The 19,287-nt window shown below is 40.1% G+C and overlaps 1 protein-coding gene and 12 non-coding genes across 13 annotated transcripts in view; 1 reads left to right on the forward strand and 12 right to left on the reverse strand.

Annotated features, from left to right (window-relative positions):
* Window positions 1-3,980: 3,980 nt before the first annotated feature.
* Window positions 3,981-19,287, forward strand: part of LOC144023548 (protein kinase C delta type-like) — a 114,941-nt gene continuing 99,634 nt past the window's right edge. The window contains exons 1-2 of the mRNA XM_077529141.1: window positions 3,981-4,207; window positions 10,599-10,723. Of these exons, the coding sequence (XP_077385267.1) occupies window positions 10,615-10,723 (109 nt within the window). The 5' untranslated portion in view covers window positions 3,981-4,207; window positions 10,599-10,614. The remainder of the gene's footprint in view (window positions 4,208-10,598; window positions 10,724-19,287) is intronic.
* On the reverse strand, window positions 15,186-15,257 carry trnae-cuc (transfer RNA glutamic acid (anticodon CUC)). The gene has a single exon. It is a non-coding gene; the product is annotated as a tRNA-Glu (tRNA).
* Window positions 15,375-15,446, reverse strand: trnae-uuc (transfer RNA glutamic acid (anticodon UUC)). Its single transcript has one exon. It is a non-coding gene; the product is annotated as a tRNA-Glu (tRNA).
* Window positions 15,905-15,976, reverse strand: trnae-cuc (transfer RNA glutamic acid (anticodon CUC)). The gene has a single exon. It is a non-coding gene; the product is annotated as a tRNA-Glu (tRNA).
* On the reverse strand, window positions 16,249-16,320 carry trnae-cuc (transfer RNA glutamic acid (anticodon CUC)). The gene has a single exon. It is a non-coding gene; the product is annotated as a tRNA-Glu (tRNA).
* trnae-cuc (transfer RNA glutamic acid (anticodon CUC)) lies at window positions 16,784-16,855 on the reverse strand. The gene has a single exon. It is a non-coding gene; the product is annotated as a tRNA-Glu (tRNA).
* On the reverse strand, window positions 17,143-17,214 carry trnae-uuc (transfer RNA glutamic acid (anticodon UUC)). The gene has a single exon. It is a non-coding gene; the product is annotated as a tRNA-Glu (tRNA).
* Window positions 17,504-17,575, reverse strand: trnae-cuc (transfer RNA glutamic acid (anticodon CUC)). Its single transcript has one exon. It is a non-coding gene; the product is annotated as a tRNA-Glu (tRNA).
* Window positions 17,847-17,918, reverse strand: trnae-cuc (transfer RNA glutamic acid (anticodon CUC)). The gene has a single exon. It is a non-coding gene; the product is annotated as a tRNA-Glu (tRNA).
* Window positions 18,208-18,279, reverse strand: trnae-cuc (transfer RNA glutamic acid (anticodon CUC)). The gene has a single exon. It is a non-coding gene; the product is annotated as a tRNA-Glu (tRNA).
* Window positions 18,585-18,656, reverse strand: trnae-uuc (transfer RNA glutamic acid (anticodon UUC)). The gene has a single exon. It is a non-coding gene; the product is annotated as a tRNA-Glu (tRNA).
* On the reverse strand, window positions 18,963-19,034 carry trnae-uuc (transfer RNA glutamic acid (anticodon UUC)). The gene has a single exon. It is a non-coding gene; the product is annotated as a tRNA-Glu (tRNA).
* Window positions 19,175-19,246, reverse strand: trnae-cuc (transfer RNA glutamic acid (anticodon CUC)). Its single transcript has one exon. It is a non-coding gene; the product is annotated as a tRNA-Glu (tRNA).

Genomic DNA, 19,287 nt, shown 5'->3' on the forward strand with positions numbered 1-19,287 from the left:
CACAAATACAACATAACTTCTTTCCTCTGTATCACCTACGTCAAAGCTGAGGGGAAATTGTTTATCATAAAGTATGAGCACAAAGGATTTTCTGTTTTAAGGTGATCAAACTGGTTAAACATAAAGCTGGAATTACTGAAGTCACAACAGGTTATTGTGTTGACAAGTAAAGCGTTACATAAAGAACTGGTGAAAAACAAGGAAACATTCCTTTCTTTGAAGTGCAGATGCTGAGAAACGATTTGGAAAAAACAACTTGCTTACATGTCCAGTTATTGTATTCAATGCAGGTTGTTTTGACACAGAAATATGTGGAACTAGTCACGAATAAGTGATTAAAAGTGTGCAGTGGTTTGAAATTGCATTAAAACAGGCACTTTTACAGCATTATTATTTACTTGGGCATTAGTTCTGAGTTTTTCGAGAGATAAAAATTGAGCATACTTTCAGTGTTGATAGTTGAATTCTCTAAGTACAGTACATTGGAAAAAGCAAAAATAATCCATACGCAGTGACTACCTCTGTTCCTATTCACAGAGAGAAATGACTGTGATTAATGACGTTGTAATGTGCAAAGTCTTTCTGGTGGTGATGAGTCACTTGTTGGTCTGACTAAGTGACTTTTACCAGCGTTTCTTCTTGGTGATCTTTTCTATACGTCATTTTTGTGCTCTTCTCACAGTTATAAATAGCACTTTAAGATTTACTGCTCCATTCCCTCATACAGTTGTACAGATTTGGAGGGTGGGGAATGATGACTCAGCACCATGTGGACCGCTCTGCTTTGTGCAGGAGTAGCACAGTGGAAATGATGTGGGCGGGGCCAGTGTGATGCACGGCTGTCTGGACCTTCCCACTGAATCTGCACTCTGTTGCCAGTGTGTGGGTGAAACAGACACACATACAGTATCTCGCAAAAGTGTGCACACCCCTCACATTTTGTAGTTATTTAATTATATCTTTTCATAGGACAAAATTGAAGAAATGACACTTTGACACAACGAAAAGTACCGTATTTTCCGCACTATAAGGCGCACCGCATTAGAAGGCGCACCTTCAATGAATGACGTATTTTAAAATGCTTTCCATATATAAGGCGCTACAGTAGAGGCTGGGGTTATGTTATGCATCCATTAGATGGTGCTGCGCTAAAGGGAATGTTAACAAAACAGCCAGATAGGTCAGTCAAACTTTATTAATAGATTACAAACCAGCTTTCTGACAACTCCATTCACTCCCAAAATGAATAAACAGCCCTTTTATTCTTTTCTCTGAGGTAAAGTATAAGTATTAGCTAGCGATCCAAGATGGCGGGATCTTCTGTGCATGCGTGTCACCGATCATGCAGGGTCAACGATAGCGTCTTGACAGCGAGACCTGTTGCGGCTCAATATTGATCCATATATAAGGATTATAAGGCGCATGGTCAGTTTTTGAAAAAATTGAAGGCTTTTAGGTGCGCCTTATAGTGCGGAAAATACGGTGTGCAGCTTTTAGAACAGAGTACAATTACTGTTCCCTCAAAATCACTCAAAATACAGCCATTAATAGCTAAACCCCCGGCAACAAATGTGAATACACCCCTAAGTGAAAATGCCCTTTGTTTGGCCACCATTATTTCCATCACTGCTCTCTTGGTCATGGAGTTCATCAGAGCTTCACAGGTTGTCACTGAAATCCTCATTCACTCATCAACATTGCACAGTTGACACCATCTGAACCAAATAAATTTATCTTGGTCTCATCAGACCACACAGCACATGGTCCCAGTAATATATGTCCTTAATCGGCTTGTCTTCGGCAAACTGTTTGCGGTCTTTCTTGTGCCTCATCTTTTGAAGAGCCTTCCTTCTGAGACGACAGCCACGGAGACCAATTTGATGCAGTGTGCTGTAAAACTCGCAATACTTTGCACAGGGACCTAATTGCACAGACAATTCTTTCAATTCATTTCTTTTACAGATGAGAAACAGTGATGGAACATTAACTCATTAGCTCCCAAAAACATATAAATACGTCATATTTTAAATGTTTTAAGTGTCCCAAAGACGTATTTATACGTTTTTGTTGTTTTGTTTTTTTTAATGCCAGAGCATAGAGAAGGCTTTGATGTAGTCTCTCTACTGCAGAATATGGTTGAGTGGCAGCAGAGTATAAGAGATCAACCAAGCCATGTTAAAACAAGCTGATTTCCCCACACTTCTAAGCAGAATTGTGAAAAACGTTGAAACTTAGCTATGTTCTATTGCTAATTGCTGCACAGCGGAAACAGATAGAAATATACTTTTTTTTTTCCCTGATAAAAGAAGAGACTCTAATTTCTCTTTTGGTATGTTCCATATTTTTATAGCAATAGAACAAAATATTTCGCGGGCCTTGAAAAATCAGTCAAAATCCAGGAAAACACAAGTGAAAATGGTTGGGAGTGAATGAGTTAAAAGAAGCTGCACGTGCAACGGTTGTACAGACACTCTCTTAAGTCCCTTGTCAGAGTTGATAAATTAGAGGATATGTAAACACAAGGTTGTGTTTAATGTGCTTAAACATCAGAGGAGTCATTGCACTGTGTGTTTTTAGTGATCTCTTGCTCACAGTGGCAAAGTCATGATGTCATAAGCGGAAAAGGTAATGCCATTTTATAAGTCCCTTTTGTAAACGTTGAGACATTCTTCGAAGAAGATAGATGATACTGTATTTGCCAAAGAAACGAATGGAGTCTTATTACTGGCTATTATATCATCTAGCAATTCACAGATACTTATAATGGTGCAGCATGATGACCTTGTGTTTATAGCACGTCTGCTTCCCAGTCAAGAGTTCGTGAGTTTTCGAGATTCAGCTCTGACCTTCCTGAATAGAATTTAGATCTCCCTCTACAAAACAATCAAAAAAGGAATGTTATGTTAATTGAAGACAATAAACTGTCTGCTGGAGTTAATGTCGAATACAAATGTTCTTTTGTATGTCATTTTCTTTCCATTACCCAGCAGATTTTGGTTTTGTTGCACTTAATACTTACAAAATAGGTATGTTACTTTTTCAACTTCAATGGATGACGACCATATGTGGAGGCATAAATAGAGAGATGTAACGTCAACCTGAGATCTTGATTACCTGGGCTCCTGAGAATTTTATATTGCGGAAAAACAAGGACAGAACAAACATGGACCAGGGAGCCTTAAGGACGATGATCACAAACTCAGAGAAGCAAAATATTCCCCATCCTTTTCCCCATTTCCTTATGTAGAACTGTTGGAAGTTGTTGGCTGCAAGAAAGATTCATGACAAATGTGTATGTCCACTATAGCTCTGGTGTTCAAATAGTCTTCATGTAATTAAAAACAAAACAAAAAACAAAAAAAAACATAGCTACAAGTAAGGTGAATTAAATAAATTCACAAGTTTAGCAAACCTAGCACAAAAGTTAAGCCAATGTAAGCTGGCTTTTAAGAGCATCATGCAATATTCGTGATTTTTATCTCAGTTAGTATGAGTATTATGTTTTAGTTTTGTCGAGGTATCAAGAGGTGCTGAGCTGTACAGTTACAGTAAGTACAGTAAGTTTAGGTGTTATTCTACAAAAACAATGACCCTTAAAGTCAGAGTATCGATGAGTCGTGAATACAAACGACAGGACCACAACTTGGTGTTTACTATTTATTAATAAAACAACTTTTCTCTTTGTAATTTTAAACAAATTAACTCTAATATATGCATGAAATAATAGTTACAATTATTTTAAAAATAATCAAATATGTAAAATAAATAGTACTGTTAGAAGTTTTTAACTAACTAACTAACTAACTAACTAACTAACTGACTCTTGAACATTTGACTTTCATTATACACAATATGAAGCACAAAGAAATTGTGCTTTTAAGGCTTTGTTTGCTAAATTGCTGCATGGAGGATAATTATGCGGAAATTACCTGGTGACGTCATACATCTGACTTGCTAGATTTCGCGCCGGGCCACCGTGTGTGGCGGCACTTAGCAGCAGGACGGCACCGGCGACACATCCACGGAGCCAGTCACAACACACACACACACACGCTCGCACGCACCATATGTCAACTCGCACCACATACTTTAAAACGCAACTTGACAATAGCGGAGAAGAATTACTAGTCGACTACGCCGGGGACAAAAACTGTGCTGTAGGAGGAAACTCTCCGCTCACGAGACACTCAGCGACTTGGCGGAAGCAGTAAGTCACAATTTTCTCTTGGAACTTATAAGTGTAAGTCGCCGTATGACTTGTGGGACAACGCGTTTATTCACAAAGTAAAAAGACGCAGCCGAGGATTCTTTGTTTTTATTTCACTTGGCAAATGAATGTACAACAACAAAACAAAACAAATCCCTGTTGACTTTTGGGTTTAGTCGCTTTCGCGTCACCGTTTTCCACTTGCAATAAAACACCTTCAAAGCGATCATTTCTGTATCAGGTTAAGACAAAGGGCTATTTGAACATTCAATGAAACACAGTAAGACGAGGTGATTTACTTTATAAATACACATTGGCGCCAGGTCGTAACTTATGGCAACCGAGTCAGTGACGCATAGTTAACTTTGTACAGTAACCTATTGAGCGCAGGCAAAGAAACAACACATTTCTAATTTAAAAGATAGCAAAGCTCTCGTGTGGTTAATATGAGATGTCACATTTTGCTAAATCAAAATGTATTTAAAGTCTACACTAGAGTGGGCCAGAAGTAATGACTCCCTCTTAGTCATATTTCTGAATAAGCATTTATTATTATTATTGTTGTTGTTTTTTTCTTTCTTTTCATCCCAACTTTTATATAACCAAATAGTTTAAAAAATGTATTGTAGATTTTATGAAGATAACAACCTTCACTTTGACAGAAAACTATACAGTATAGACCATTTTAGGTCCATGACGTTTGAAACGGTCAGGCACGGAACTATGCTTGAATGCTCATATTATGTAATCATAAATATTTTAATCATGTTTATCATGCATTTTGTGCGACCCTCAATTTATGGCTTTCAGAACCACACTACTGCACTTTGCCTTCACTTTGAGTTCTCTATCCACCAAAACATAAATAAAAAATCATATTTGGTTTCTAATCGTTTGATCATGTTGCATTCTACTGGCAGTAAACATTCCATATGTTTTAAATTGTTCCTACCTTTTGCTTGGAAAAGTCACACCCAGCTCATCAATTTTGCTTGTCACTGTACTGTCTATGCTTTTGGAGGCAGTGCAGTGCAGTGTTTGTGAGGACAAGTAATACTATCTGCCTGCAGGCAGCGCTGTGTCAATATTAGCTTGTGGTATCCTGCGTCGCTTTGAGGATGCTCGCCGGACATCTGCTTTGTAATAGTTGCCTATGTGCAACATTAACATTCATCTGCAGTTTTGGAAACCCCAAATTCTACCCCAGAATGTTGTGTCGGGATGTGTTGTTGTGATTCGGCGCCATGCTGCGAGACACTCTCCCAGCTCAGATGCTATGACGAAAGGTTTGATGCGGAAGAAATGCACACCGCTGTTAGTAGAAGCATTCCTGCTCTGCCGGTATAGCCGGTTTGACGCCCTGTAAAAGAGCTGAGAATAGGAGTCAGAAAAAGAATCTATGCATAGAAATATAAAACAGTATTTGTAGGGGTATGTAATAGCCATGTGTTATTTTGCTTCCTGAGACAAAATTAGATTTAATTACATGTTATGTCAGTCATGGTGGCACCAGTGACAACAATGGTGACAATGTACTTTTCACCAGGCTCTGAAGTTGTTGACCTCTGTGTGCGCATAAAGCACGTGTTGCCCGTGGGCAAGGAGAGCGAGTGTTGGATATTAATCTTACTTAGTTAACGAAGGGAGGGCTTTGATTCCGTCAAGCGGCTCTCTGCTGAAATTCATTAAAGACTGCTTTGTTCAAGGTTATTAGCGTGTGCTAATATTACATGCCACTGTGCCGCAGCAAAAAAAAGACTTGATGACCACAGACATTTTTGCTTGTGCAGTCAGGGAACACATTTAAGTTGCATTTATTTGTTTGTGGAATAAGTAGTCACTGTAAATTCCATCCAAAATGGTCTACATCTCCTATATATTTTCCAAAATGTTTTGGCCTATTCAAATTTAAAGGGATACTTCACTTATTTAGCCCATTATAGAAACTAAAAGTTTATATTTTTTCTATAATTAATTTGATACTTTCATTATTTTTCAAGTACAAGTAGTACCTTTAAAAACACATTTTGCAACTTGCTGTCGACTGAAAATGACATCACAAGGGCTCAGGTAACCAGTCACAGCTCTCCTGTTTTCTAGGTTTGGTCATGTGACATTCACAAGCTGAGCTGTGATTGGTTACCTGAGCCCTTGTGATGTCATTTTCAGTTGACAGCAAGTTGCAAAATGTGTTTTTAAAGGTACTAATTGTACATGAAAAATAATGAAAATATCAAATTTATTATAGGCAAAATATTCATGTTTGACTGCCAAAAATGGCTAAATAAGTAAAGTATCCCTTTAAGTTGCGTTATTGAACACGGTAGGATTATTTGACATTTAAATGATTCAAAAGCGCTCACGTTATTTCTCCTTATGATTTTCCTTTTGTGTGTCAGTTTATGAGTGCATGTTTTAAAGTGCCTATCAAGCATGTATTTATAATTAAAAAAAACAAAAAAACTAACCATTGGAATTAAATATTTCAGCCAATTGTAATTGTATTTGTTTTATTTTATTTTGTTTATTATTATTATTATTATTATTATTATTATTATTATTATTATTATTATTATTATTATTATTATTAATTCAATCTCTGGTGTAATAACCTTATTTATTGATTGATTTCATTATTTTTTATTTTGCTATCTGTTCTTATTCTGCTGGAAATGTAAATTTTCCAGAGGGAGCCATCCTAAAGGGATCAATAAAGTCAAGTCTAAGTCAACAGTCTAAGTAGGTCAATATTCAACTATAGCAAACATTTCTCAGTTGGAAGTTTTTTTTTTTTCTTCCATTGAAGCAATGACGTCATCATAATTATTTCTGTCATGGATCTTTATTCATCAAGACACATCAGGTTATTAATCATTGCCACGTGAAGGACTGGCACGGCTTTATTCTAATTGTATGTCAACTGGAGTCACTCCATGAAGTCAGTCTGCTCTCTGTACTTTGTTGTCTTTCACTCTGCCTTGCACTTCCACTTCCCTGTCTGGTGGCCACACAGAGCAACACCAAAAGGCAAAATAAAAAAAATAAAAAAATCACCTTCATTGAGCTTACTGAATACAGATTTTAAATATCATTCAGACTTCAAGCCCTCTTAACATAATTCATTACCTGAGTTGTTAAGGTCTAGTAGGAGCTCAGTAACTTCTAACTCCTGAAGCTTCTCTGATATGTGTTGTTTTGAAAGTGTTTCTGTTACCTTCATCCCACATTTCATCTTTATTTAGCCTGCTGTTAGTCAGGTTTTCATTGCTCAAGATCTGTCAAGGAGGCAAACATAACTGACAGCTGTACACTTGCTGCTATGTATTCTAAGAAAAATACTTTTAAAGACTTAAGAAAAAGTAACATTATACTGTTACATAACATTTCAGTGCACCCCTTCAGCATACATTTGCATACCAAATACTTGTTTAGGCAGTCTGAACATAAACGCAACTCAACTGGGATACTGGACTTGATATGAGCAGGGAACGCTGAAGCAGCATGAAAAGTTTCCTGTTTTTAAATCATTAATGTGAGCAATTATTATTATTCACATAGATGAAGCTCTGTTCATCCCTCCATATTCTGTACCTCTTATCGTCACAGATACTTCAAGGAAATTTATTTAGTATGTATGTATGTATCAGACTGGTTTGTCCTTCCCATTAATTAGTAACCTAGAAGTGCTGTATCTGTCACTTTCAAATAGGTTGGTGGCCCCTGGATTACACAATAACTGACATACAACCAAAACATTCTGCTTCAATTTTTCCTTTGGCAGATTATGAAGTGCTTTTATCACAAAGGACTTCTTCTTTCTGTAAAGATTCAGAATGCTGTTGACTGTATGCGCTACTTTCGTGTGATGGGTCCTTTAGTACAAATGAGCGGTTGTCATCGTAAAGTTACCCAACCTGTCCTACCTGTTTGGTTAGTACTCACGTGAAATAACAATTTCCATCAATGCAATGCATACCACACCTTTTGTTTTACATTAAATCTTTATTTTGGTACATAAATGTTGCCTGTTCCAGTTTAGGGGCCGTGTAAGTAATGTGGCCCACTGCTGCTCAGAGCAACATGTAGCAGACATTAATTGTTGACTTTGCAGGAACACGCAGACATGCACACAAACAAACCATTTAGGAGCAATGTTCTGTTGTCAATGTTTTCTTTCGTCCACCAGAATGTTTTTCTGTCCTGCCCCTGCCCCAATTACATGTACTGTACTTAGTTTTTCCAGTCCCATTGGGGAGACAAAGAAACAAGTAGCAGTATTTTTTATTTTTTTTGCTATTGCTTGTAATGTTTAGTATTCAAAAGTAGTCTAAAGTATTTGTATGTTTGTGTTGGACTACAGGGTAGCTATTAGGGGTGTTAAAAAAAATCAATTCGGCAATATATCGCGATACTACAGCACGCAATTCTCGAATCGATTCAATAGGCAGCCGAATCGATTTTTTAACATCCATTTTTGATGGAAAAACTATTCAACAAAACGTCTAACTTTCACACCTTAAGAATGGAAGAATGTTATATTAATGGAACATTAAGCCTTAATATTTTATTTCAACGCTGTTCAAACATGAAAAATGTTACAACCTGTTTGTTAAATACAGTAGCTTACAGTTATAAGACTGAAGTTTCAGATCAATAAATAATAAATTTTCATACAAATCTTACAGTGTACATGTATAAGTTTACTGAATGATATTTCCAAAATCCGAGTTAAAAAAATCGCAACAATCCACTTGTAAATTCATATCGGGATTAATCTGTATCGAATCGAATCGTGACCTATGAATCGGGATACAGATCGAATCGTCAGGTACTAGGCAATTCACACCCCTAATAGCTATGTATAGTGTAAATGAAGTCACTGTTATGGGAGCGCTTCTCAGCTCTCTTGACCTCTCAGAACAAACTTGAGTGTGTAGGACCTCGTAGGCATGCGTGACGATTAGTGACACTCAGAAGTGTGTGTCTTTAATTTCTAACACAATGTGTGAATCTAACATTGACTGTTTTTGAAAAACAAAGATTATATAGCCATTACACTCAAACATTTGTGTTGGGAGAAAAAAAGACTAAATCGCCAAAACCAAACTGGTGCAGCAGCTTTGATGAAAAGTGTAGGAAATAAATGCAATACATCACCTGCAAAATTGGATGGATGGATTGAAGGATGGGTGTTATTTAATTACCGGTAATTACTTACACACACACCTAGCTGTTTCTCTCACTTCTTCACAAGGGTCACGGTAGTCGAGTGGTTCGCATGTCCGCTTCCCAGTTCTGAGGTCTCCGGTTCGAGTCCAGGCTTGGACCTTGTTTGCATGTTCTCCCCGTGCCCGCGTGGGTCTTCTCCGGGTACTCCGGTCTCCTCCCACATTCCAAAGACATGCATGGCAGGTTAATTGGGTGCTCCGAATTGTCCCTAGGTGTGTGTGTGAGTGTGGATGGTTGTTTGTCTCTGTGTTCCCTGCGATTGGTTGGCAACCAGTCCAGGGTGTCACCCGCCTACTGCCCAGAGCCAGCTGAGATAGGCGCCAGCAGCCCCCGCGACCCTTGTGAGGAATAAGCGGTCAAGAAAATGGATGGATGGATGGATGGATATATATATATCCATCCATCCATCTTTTCTTGACCGGAGGAGACCGGAGTACCCGGAGAAGACCCACGCGGGCACGGGGAGAACATGCAAACTCCACCCAGGAAGGCCGGAGCCTGGACTTGAACCGGAGTCCTGCTTTAAATTTATAACCATCAAAAATATAATAATACACAGACCTATCAAACATATTAGCATTTTCAAAAATCAGAAAGAACATTTCCCACTATTAATAAATATAGGTGACTCTCCTTTATCAATTTGGCGATATTCCAAGGTCGTTGGAAAAGCCATCAACTGGGTCCTGGGTACAAGATACTGCCCTCTAATGGATTATCCATGCAATGCATGAGTCAGATCATATACGTCAGGGTTTTAATGGGGGGAAAAAAAATATACTCATGAAATAGAGGGCTCAAAATGTCTTGTATTTAATATATGTTTGGCGTTATAGCGTTAAGTGAATTTAAACGTGATACTTATTAAATTGGCCTACTTTCATTACTCGTATGTTCTTCACGCTCTTGTAATTATTTTGGGATTTCCGCTCACATACTTGTTTTATATTTTCCATTTACTGTAGCTAAGATGTAGTTTCCATACTACTGTCATGACCAGGAAACTTCTACTTCCTCTCTTGTTCCCGTTTGATGACACTACTGGGCACCTTCCTTATTTTGTATTTATTTATTTATTTATTTATTTATTTTTTAAAGTTGCATGACTTGAATGTAGTGCTTGTGTCTACCAAATATAATTGCCAATTTGATGTTTTTCTAGGAGGTGAGCTGTTGCCATGGCGCCCTTCCTGCGCATCGCCTTCAATGCATATGATGTGGGTGAACTACCTCCTCATTCTGAACCCCCAATTTGTGCCATCAGGATGAAGGAGTCTGTCAGTACAGGTATGTAGTGTAACAGCCTCTTTAGCCACATGTTTGTTAACTTGGTAAACAAATACCGTGCGGCTCAGCTTCTGGGTAATGATATGCTTTTGGCCAGTGGCGCTCCTGCCATTAGGCGGATTAGGCAAATGCTAGGGGTGCTCGTGAGCAAAAGGGGCGACAGGGAGAGGAGAAGTTATTTATTTATTTATTTTTTTAGTCCTTTGTCAGTCACGTAAACTTGCGCCTTCTGATTCAAGTAAAGCATGGCCAGCCAACCACATACCTCCTTTCAGATGTAGCTTTGATTGAAAACTACGGCTAGCCAATGACGATCGGGATTGGGAGAGTGGGGTGGGGGGAGACGCACGCTCTGGAGACGTGCATTAGCCGCATTTACTTCCGGGTTAGATAGTAGTGCGCTTTCGCCGGCCGGCGCTGACACAATGACCACCAAACCCCAAACCTCGATCCAGGATGACATCGCTGGGAATCCTGCGTACACTGGTCCACTCAACAACGTTTACAAATGAGTGGCAAACTTTTTTTTTGATTAGTCAAGCCACACAGCATGGACGAATTGTAGCAATACACACTATGCGGTTAACAGACCCACGCAGTCACACAAACACAACAAAAACTTTGGAGCATACAATTATTTATTACTAAAGCACAGTCGCAGTACAATGTAAGTTGAACTCTCTTTTTTTATTGCCAAGTTTGTTAATGTTGATGACTGTCACCAAGTTCTAATGAAAAAACAGCACTTTACACATCCTTTTGGATTGATATTTTGCTTAGGTTTTCACTATACACCCATATGTCGTTTCTCTATATTATCGACATAACTCAATCTTATTTATAAAGCACTTTAAAACATCCATTGCTGCATACAAAGTGGTGTGCATGGAATAGAAATCAGTCTTGGAGTAGAGACAGCTGAAAGAAAATAATACAAAATAAAATTAATTCTAGTAAATATATGTAGGTAAGTATAAAAGCCAAAAAAATAATAATAATAATAAATAAATATATATATATATATATATATATATATATATATATATATATATATATATATATATATATATATATATATATATATATATTAGGGGTGTTAAAAAATCGATTCGGCGATATATCGCGATACTACATCGCGCGATTCTCGAATCGATTCAATAAAAAAAAAATCGTTTTTTTTTTTTTTTTTTTTTTTTTTTTTTTTTTTTTTAAGAGCTCAGAATTGTTCATTCAGTAGTCTTACCGATTCAACGTCTTATCATCATTGCCTTTTTTTTTTTTTGTGTGTGTGTGTGAATCGATTTTTAAACTTCCATTTTTAATGGAAAAATATTCAACAAAACGTCTGACTTCGGGTTAGGATTCACACCTTGAGCATGGAAGAATGTTATATGAACGGAACATTAAGCCTTCATATTTTATTTTAATGCTGTGCAAACATCAAACAGATTACAACCTCTATAAGACTGAAATTTCAGATAAATAAATAATAGATTTTCATATAAATCTTACACTCTACAAGCTTACTGATTAGTATTTTCTAAATTTGAATGAAAAAAAACTACAACAATCGACTTATAAATTCGTATCGGGATTAATCGGTATCGAATCGAATCGTGACCTGTGAATCGTGATACGAATCGAATCGTCAGGTACGAGGCAATTCACACCCCTAATATATATATATATATATTATATATATATATATATATATATTATTTAAAAAAAAAAAGATGTAGGGAAGTGAATAAGTAAATAGAATAAGTATAAATAAATAAAATAACATATTGTACAGCCCTAAACGAATGGTTGTACCAATAAGTATAAAATAAGTGTGGGAGATGCTCTAAATGCAGATTTCATCAGTAAGAAATTAATGTGGATATAAATTTTCTCTCATAAGGTACTGAGTGCTACTCATATTGTTCTGCATCATCAGAACCAGTTAACGGAACCATCAACAATGAAATCAAAGCAAAGCACACCAGAAAAAAAACAATTCTTGTGAAATGTAAACCTAACTTCTGCAAGTCCCGATTCATGATACTGAGATAATACTCTGAATGGTTGATGTAAAAAATTAAGTTTGTTCTTTGCTAGGCTCTCATTATCCCATACAGTGATTTATTGGAGTACAATTACTACATTATTAATTTTGAACTGTAACTGCGGTTTTATAATTCCTGAGATGTGACGATACAGTTTGCCCTGTGTGAGTTTATGATAAATGATTTTGTGGTTGGTTTAAGAAGTTGTGCAGGGTCGTGTTTATTTTTGGTCTAATAAGACCCCTCTCTTGGGGGGGCACTACCAGAAATCCTGCCTAGGGTGCCAAGTTGCTTAGGAACGCCACTGCTTTTGGCAGTACATTAAATTTGTTAATTCATCTAAACTGCATTATGCTAAGTGCAACGAACCAAAGCAATGACAAATGCCATTTGCACTGCCCATCTCCTTATACTTGTATGTGTTATGCTCTCCTAAATAAAAACGATTGACGCTATCATTACTAAATATTATTTTTTACTTTATTCTAAAAATTATCTTTAATAATTGACAACCTTTCTTTTGTTGAAAAATTCGGTACTACTAGTTTGGAGTTCCTTTTTCATTTTCAATGTAATTTGCAAGGGTTTAAAAGCAGATTTCCCTGACCGGGAATCAAATCTAAGCCACAGCGGAAATACACCAAATCCTAGCCACGAGACCACCAGGGAATTTGTGTACCTTGCTGAACTGCAACTTCATAGACCTTTCACTTTCACTCAGTATCGGTCACGAATGGATTTGACACAATTTAATAAAGTAAGTCTTCCCAGACCAGGAATCTAACCCAGGCCGCGGTGGTGAAAGCACAAAATCCTAGCCACGAGACTACCAGGGATTCGGTCTTGTTCACCAACCCCACCTCCGGAACCTTTTTACTTTCACGCAGCAGCACCATTTTCGGAAAGTGAGAGATTTGAAAAACAAATGGATTTGACAAAATTTAAGAAAGCAAGTGTTCCTTGACCAAGAATCGAACCCAGGACACGATTGAGAGCACTGAAACCTAGCCACTAGACCACCACCGGAATTTGCTTGTGTTAACCAACTTCAACTCCATAACCCTTTCACTTTCATACAGCATCACTAATGTGAGAGATTTGAATAACGAGTGGATTTGACAAAATGTAGTAAAAAGAGAATTCCCTGACCAGGAATTGAACCTGGGTCGGAGCAGTGAAAGCACTGAATCCTAGCCACTAGACCACCAGGGAATTTCTTTGTGCTGACCAAATCCAACTCCATAACCCTTTCACTTTCACAGCATCAGCAAATTGACTCGTGCAGTGAGAGATTTGTAAAACGAGTGGATTTGACAAAATGAGAATTCCCTGACCAGGAATCAAAACCAGGCCGCGGCGGTGAGAGCGCCGAATCGTATCCACTAGACCACCAGGGAAATTCTTTGCGTTGACCAACTCCGACTCCGTAACCCTTTCACTTTCATACAGCAACGATTTAATGCGAGAGATTTGAATAACGACTGGATTTGACAAAATTTAATGAAGTGAGACTTACCTGACCGGGAATCAAACACAGGCCGCAGCGGTGAAAGCCCCGAATCCTAGCCACTAGATCACCAGGGAATTTTTTTGTGTTGACCAACCCCAACTCCATAACGCTTTCACTTTCACTCAGCATCTAATTTTTGTGCAGTGAGAGATTTGAAAAACTTGTGGATTTGAAAAACTGAGAATTCCCTGACCGGGAATCGAACCCAGGAAGCAGCGTTGAAAGCTCCGAATCCTAGCCACTAGACTACCAGGGAACTTGCTAATGTTGACCAACCCCAACTCCATAACCCTTTCACTTTCACTCAGCATCGTGTGTGCAGTGTGAGATTTGAAAAACAAGTGGATTTGACAAACTGAGAATTCCCTGACCGGGAATCTAACCCAGGCCGCGGCAATGAGAGCGCTGAATCCTAGCCACTAGACCACCAGGGAATTTCTTTGTGTTGACCAACCCCAACTCCATAACCCTTTCACTTTCACTCAGCATCAGCAAATTAATTTTCGTGCAGTGAGAGATTTGAAAAACGAGTGGATTTGACAAAATTAAAATTCCCAGACCGGGAATCGAACCCCGGCCACAACGGTGAAAGCGCCGAATCCTAGTCACTAGACCACCAGGGTATTGCTTTGTGTTGACCAACCCCAACTCCATAACCCTTTCACTTTCACTCAGCATCTAATTTTTGTGCAGTGAAAGATTTGAAAAACAAGTGGATTTGACAAACTGAGAATTCCCTGACCGGGAATCGAACCCGGCCGCAGCAGTGAAAGCGCTGAATCCTAGCCACTAGACCACTAGGGAAGTCCCTTGTGTTGACTAACCCCAACTCCATAACCCTTTCACTTTCACTCAGCATCAGCAAATTAATTTTCATCCAGTGAGAGATTTGACAAACTGAGAATTCCCTGACCGGGAATCGAACCCGGGCCGCGGCGGTGAGAGCGCCGAATCCTAGCCACTAGACCACTAGGGAGTTTCTTTGTGATGACCAACTCCAACTCCATAACCCTTTCACTTTCATACAGCATCAGCAAATTAATTTTCGTGCAGTGAGAGATTTGAAAAAAGAGTGGATTTGACAAACTAAGAATTCCCTGACCGGGAATTGAAACCGGGGCGCAGCGGTGAAAGCGCTGAATCCTAGCCACTAGACCACCAGGGAAGTCCCTTGTGTTGACCAACCCCAACTCCATAACCCCTTCACTTTCACTCAGCATCAGCAAAATTTTCATCCAGTGAGAGATTTGACAAACTGAGAATTCCCTGACCGGGAATCGAACACTAGCCTCGGCGGTGAAAGCGCCGAATCCTACCCACTAGACCACCAGGGAGTTTCTTTGTGTTGACCAACTCCAACTCCATAACCCTTTCACTTTCATACAGCATCAGCAAATTAATTTTCGTGCAGTGAGAGATTTGAAAAACGAGTGGATTTGACAAACTTAGAATTCCCTGACCAGAAATCGAACCCAGGCTGCGGCTGGGAAAGGTCCGAATCCGAGCCACTAGACTACCAGGGAGTTTGATGGTTTTGACCAACCCCAACTCCATAATCCTTTCACTTTCACTCAGCATCAGCAAATAAATTTTCATCCAGTGAGAGATTTGACAAACTGAGAATTCCCTGACCGGGAATCGAACCCGGGCCGCGGCGGTGAGAGCGCCGAATCCTAGCCACTAGACCACCAGGGAACTTTTTACTGTTGACCAACCCCAACTCCATAACCCTTTCACTTTCACTCAGCATCAGCAATTTAATTTTCATCCAGTGAGGGATTTGACAAACTGAGAATTCCCTGACCGGGAATTGAACCCGGTCCGCAGCGGTGAGAGCACCGAATCCGAGCCACTTGACCACCAGGGAACTTTTTAATGTTGACCCACCCCAACTCCATAACCCTTTCACTTTCACTCAGCATCAGCAATTTAATTTTCATCCAGTGAGACATTTGACAAACTGAGAATTCCCTGAACGGGAATCGAACCCGGGCCGCGGCGGTGAGAGCGCCGAATCCTAGCCACTAGACCACCAGGGAGTTTGGTTGTGTTGACCAACCCCAATTCCATAATCCTTTCACTTTCACTCAGCAAATGCAAATTAATTTGTGAGAGATTTGAAAAACGAGTGGATTTGACAAAATTAGAATTCCCAGACCGGGAATCGAACCCCGGCCACAACGGTGAAAGCGCCGAATCCTAGTCACTAGACCACCATGGTATTGCTTTGTGTTGACCAACCCCAACTCCATAACCATTTCACTTTCACTCAGCATCTAATTTTTGTGCAGTGAAAGATTTGAAAAACAAGTGGATTTGACAAATAGAGAATTCCCTGACCGGGAATCGAACCCGGCCGCAGCAGTGAAAGCGCTGAATCCTAGCCACTAGACCACTAGGGAAGTCACTTGTGTTGACTAACCCCAACTCCATAACCCTTTCACTTTCACTCAGCATCAGCAAATTAATTTTCATCCAGTGAGAGATTTGACAAACTGAGAATTCCCTGACCGGGAATCGAACCCAGGCCGCGGCGGTGAGAGCGCCGAATCCTAGCCACTAGACCACCAGGGAGTTTCTTTGTGATGACCAACTCGAACTCCATAACCCTTTCACTTTCATACAGCATCAGCAAATTAATTTTCGTGCAGTGAGAGATTTGAAAAAAAGAGTGGATTTGACAAACTAAGAATTCCCTGACCGGGAATTGAAACCGGGGCGTAGCGGTGAAAGCGCTGAATCCTAGCCACTAGACCACCAGGGAAGTCCCTTGTGTTGACCAACCCCAACTCCATAACCCCTTCACTTTCACTCAGCATCAGCAAAATTTTCATCCAGTGAGAAATTTGACAAACTGAGAATTCCCTGACCGGGAATCGAACACGGGCCTCGGCGGTGAAAGCGCCGAATCCTAGCCACTAGACCACCAGGGAGTTTCTTTGTGTTTACCAACTCCAACTCCATAACCCTTTCAATTTCATACAGCATCAGCAAATTAATTTTCGTGCAGTGAGAGATTTGAAAAACGAGTGGATTTGACAAACTTAGAATTCCCTGACCGGGAATCGAACCCAGGCTGCGCCTGGGAAAGCGCCGAATCCGAGCCACTAGACTACCAGGGAGTTTGATGGTTTTGACCAACCCCAACTCCATAATCCTTTCACTTTCACTCAGCATCAGCAAATAAATTTTCATCCAGTGAGAGATTTGACAAACTGAGAATTCCCTGACCGGGAATCGAACCCGGGCCGCGGCGGTGAGAGCGCCGAATCCTAGCCACTAGACCACCAGGGAACTTTTTACTGTTGACCAACCCCAACTCCATAACCCTTTCACTTTCACTCAGCATCAGCAATTTAATTTTCATCCAGTGAGGGATTTGACAAACTGAGAATTCCCTGACCGGGAATTGAACCCGATCCGCAGCGGTGAGAGCACCGAATCCGAGCCACTTGACCACCAGGGACTTTTTAATGTTGACCCACCCCAACTCCATAACCCTTTCACTTTCACTCAGCATCAGCAATTTAATTTTCATCCAGTGAGACATTTGACAAACTGAGAATTCCCTGACCGGGAATCGAACCCGGGCCGCGGCGGTGAGAGCGCCGAATCCTAGCCACTAGACCACCAGGGAGTTTGGTTGTGTTGACCAACCCCAATTCCATAATCCTTTCACTTTCACTCAGCAAACGCAAATTAATTTTCGTGCAGTGAGAGATTTGAAAAACGAGTGGATTTGACAAACTGATAATTCCCTGACCGGGAATCTAACCCAGGCCGCAGCGGTGAAAGCGCTGAATCGTAGCCACTAGACCAACAGGGAACTTTCTTACGTTGACCAACCCCAACTCCATAATCCTTTCACTTTCACTCAGCATCAGCAATTTAATTTTCATCAAGTGAGAGATTTGACAAACTAAGAATTCCCTGACCGGGAATCGAACCCAGGCCGCGTCGGTGAGAGCGCCAAATCCTAGCCACTAGACCACCAGGGAATTTCTATGTGTTGACAAACCCCAACTCCATAACCCTTTCACATTCACTCAGCAGCAGCAAATTAATTTTTGTGCAATGAGAGATTTGAAAAACGAGTGGATTTGACAAACTGAGAATACCCTGACCAGGAATCAAACCGGGCCACAGGGGTGAGAGCGCCGAATCCTAGCCACTAGACCACCAGGGAGTTTGATTGTGTTGACCAACCCCAATTCCATAATCCTTTCACTTTCACTCAGCAACGGCAAATTAATTTTCGTGCAGTGAGAGATTTGAAAAACGAGTGGATTTGACAAACTGAGAATTCCCTGACCGGGAATCGAACCCGGGCCGCAGCGGTGAAAGCGCTGAATCCTAGCCACTAGACCACCAGGGAACTTGCTTATTTTGACCAACCCAACCTCCATAAACCTTTCACTTTCACTCAGCATCAGCAAATTAATTTTCGTGCAGTGAGAGATTTGAAAAACGAGTGCATTTGACAAACTGATAATTTCCTGACCGGGAATCGAACCCGGACCGCAGCGGTGAAAGCGCTGAATCCTAGCCACTAGACCAACAAGGAACTCTCTTATGTTGACCAACCCCAACTCCATAACCCTTTCACTTTCACTCAGCATAAGCAAATTAATTTTCATCCAGTGAGAGATTTGAAAAACGAGTGGATTTGACAAACTGAGAATTCCCTGACCGGGAATCGAACCCGGGCCGCAGCGGTGAAAGCGCTGAATCCTAGCCACTAGACCACCAGGGAACTTGCTAATGTTGACAAACCCCAACTCCATAACCCTTTCACTTTCACTCTCACTCACACTCACTCTCACTCTCACTCTCACTCTCACTCAGTATCAGCAAATTAATTTTCATCCAGTGAGAGATTTGACAAACTGAGAATTCCCTGACCGGGAATCGAACCCGGGCCGCGGCGGTGAGAGCGCCGAATCCTAGCCACTAGACCACCAGGAAACTTTTTAATGTTGACCCACCCCAACTCCATAACCCTTTCA

The sequence above is a fragment of the Festucalex cinctus genome, chromosome 8 (genome assembly GCF_051991245.1).
Source record: "Festucalex cinctus isolate MCC-2025b chromosome 8, RoL_Fcin_1.0, whole genome shotgun sequence".
Lineage (NCBI taxonomy): Eukaryota > Metazoa > Chordata > Actinopteri > Syngnathiformes > Syngnathidae > Festucalex > Festucalex cinctus.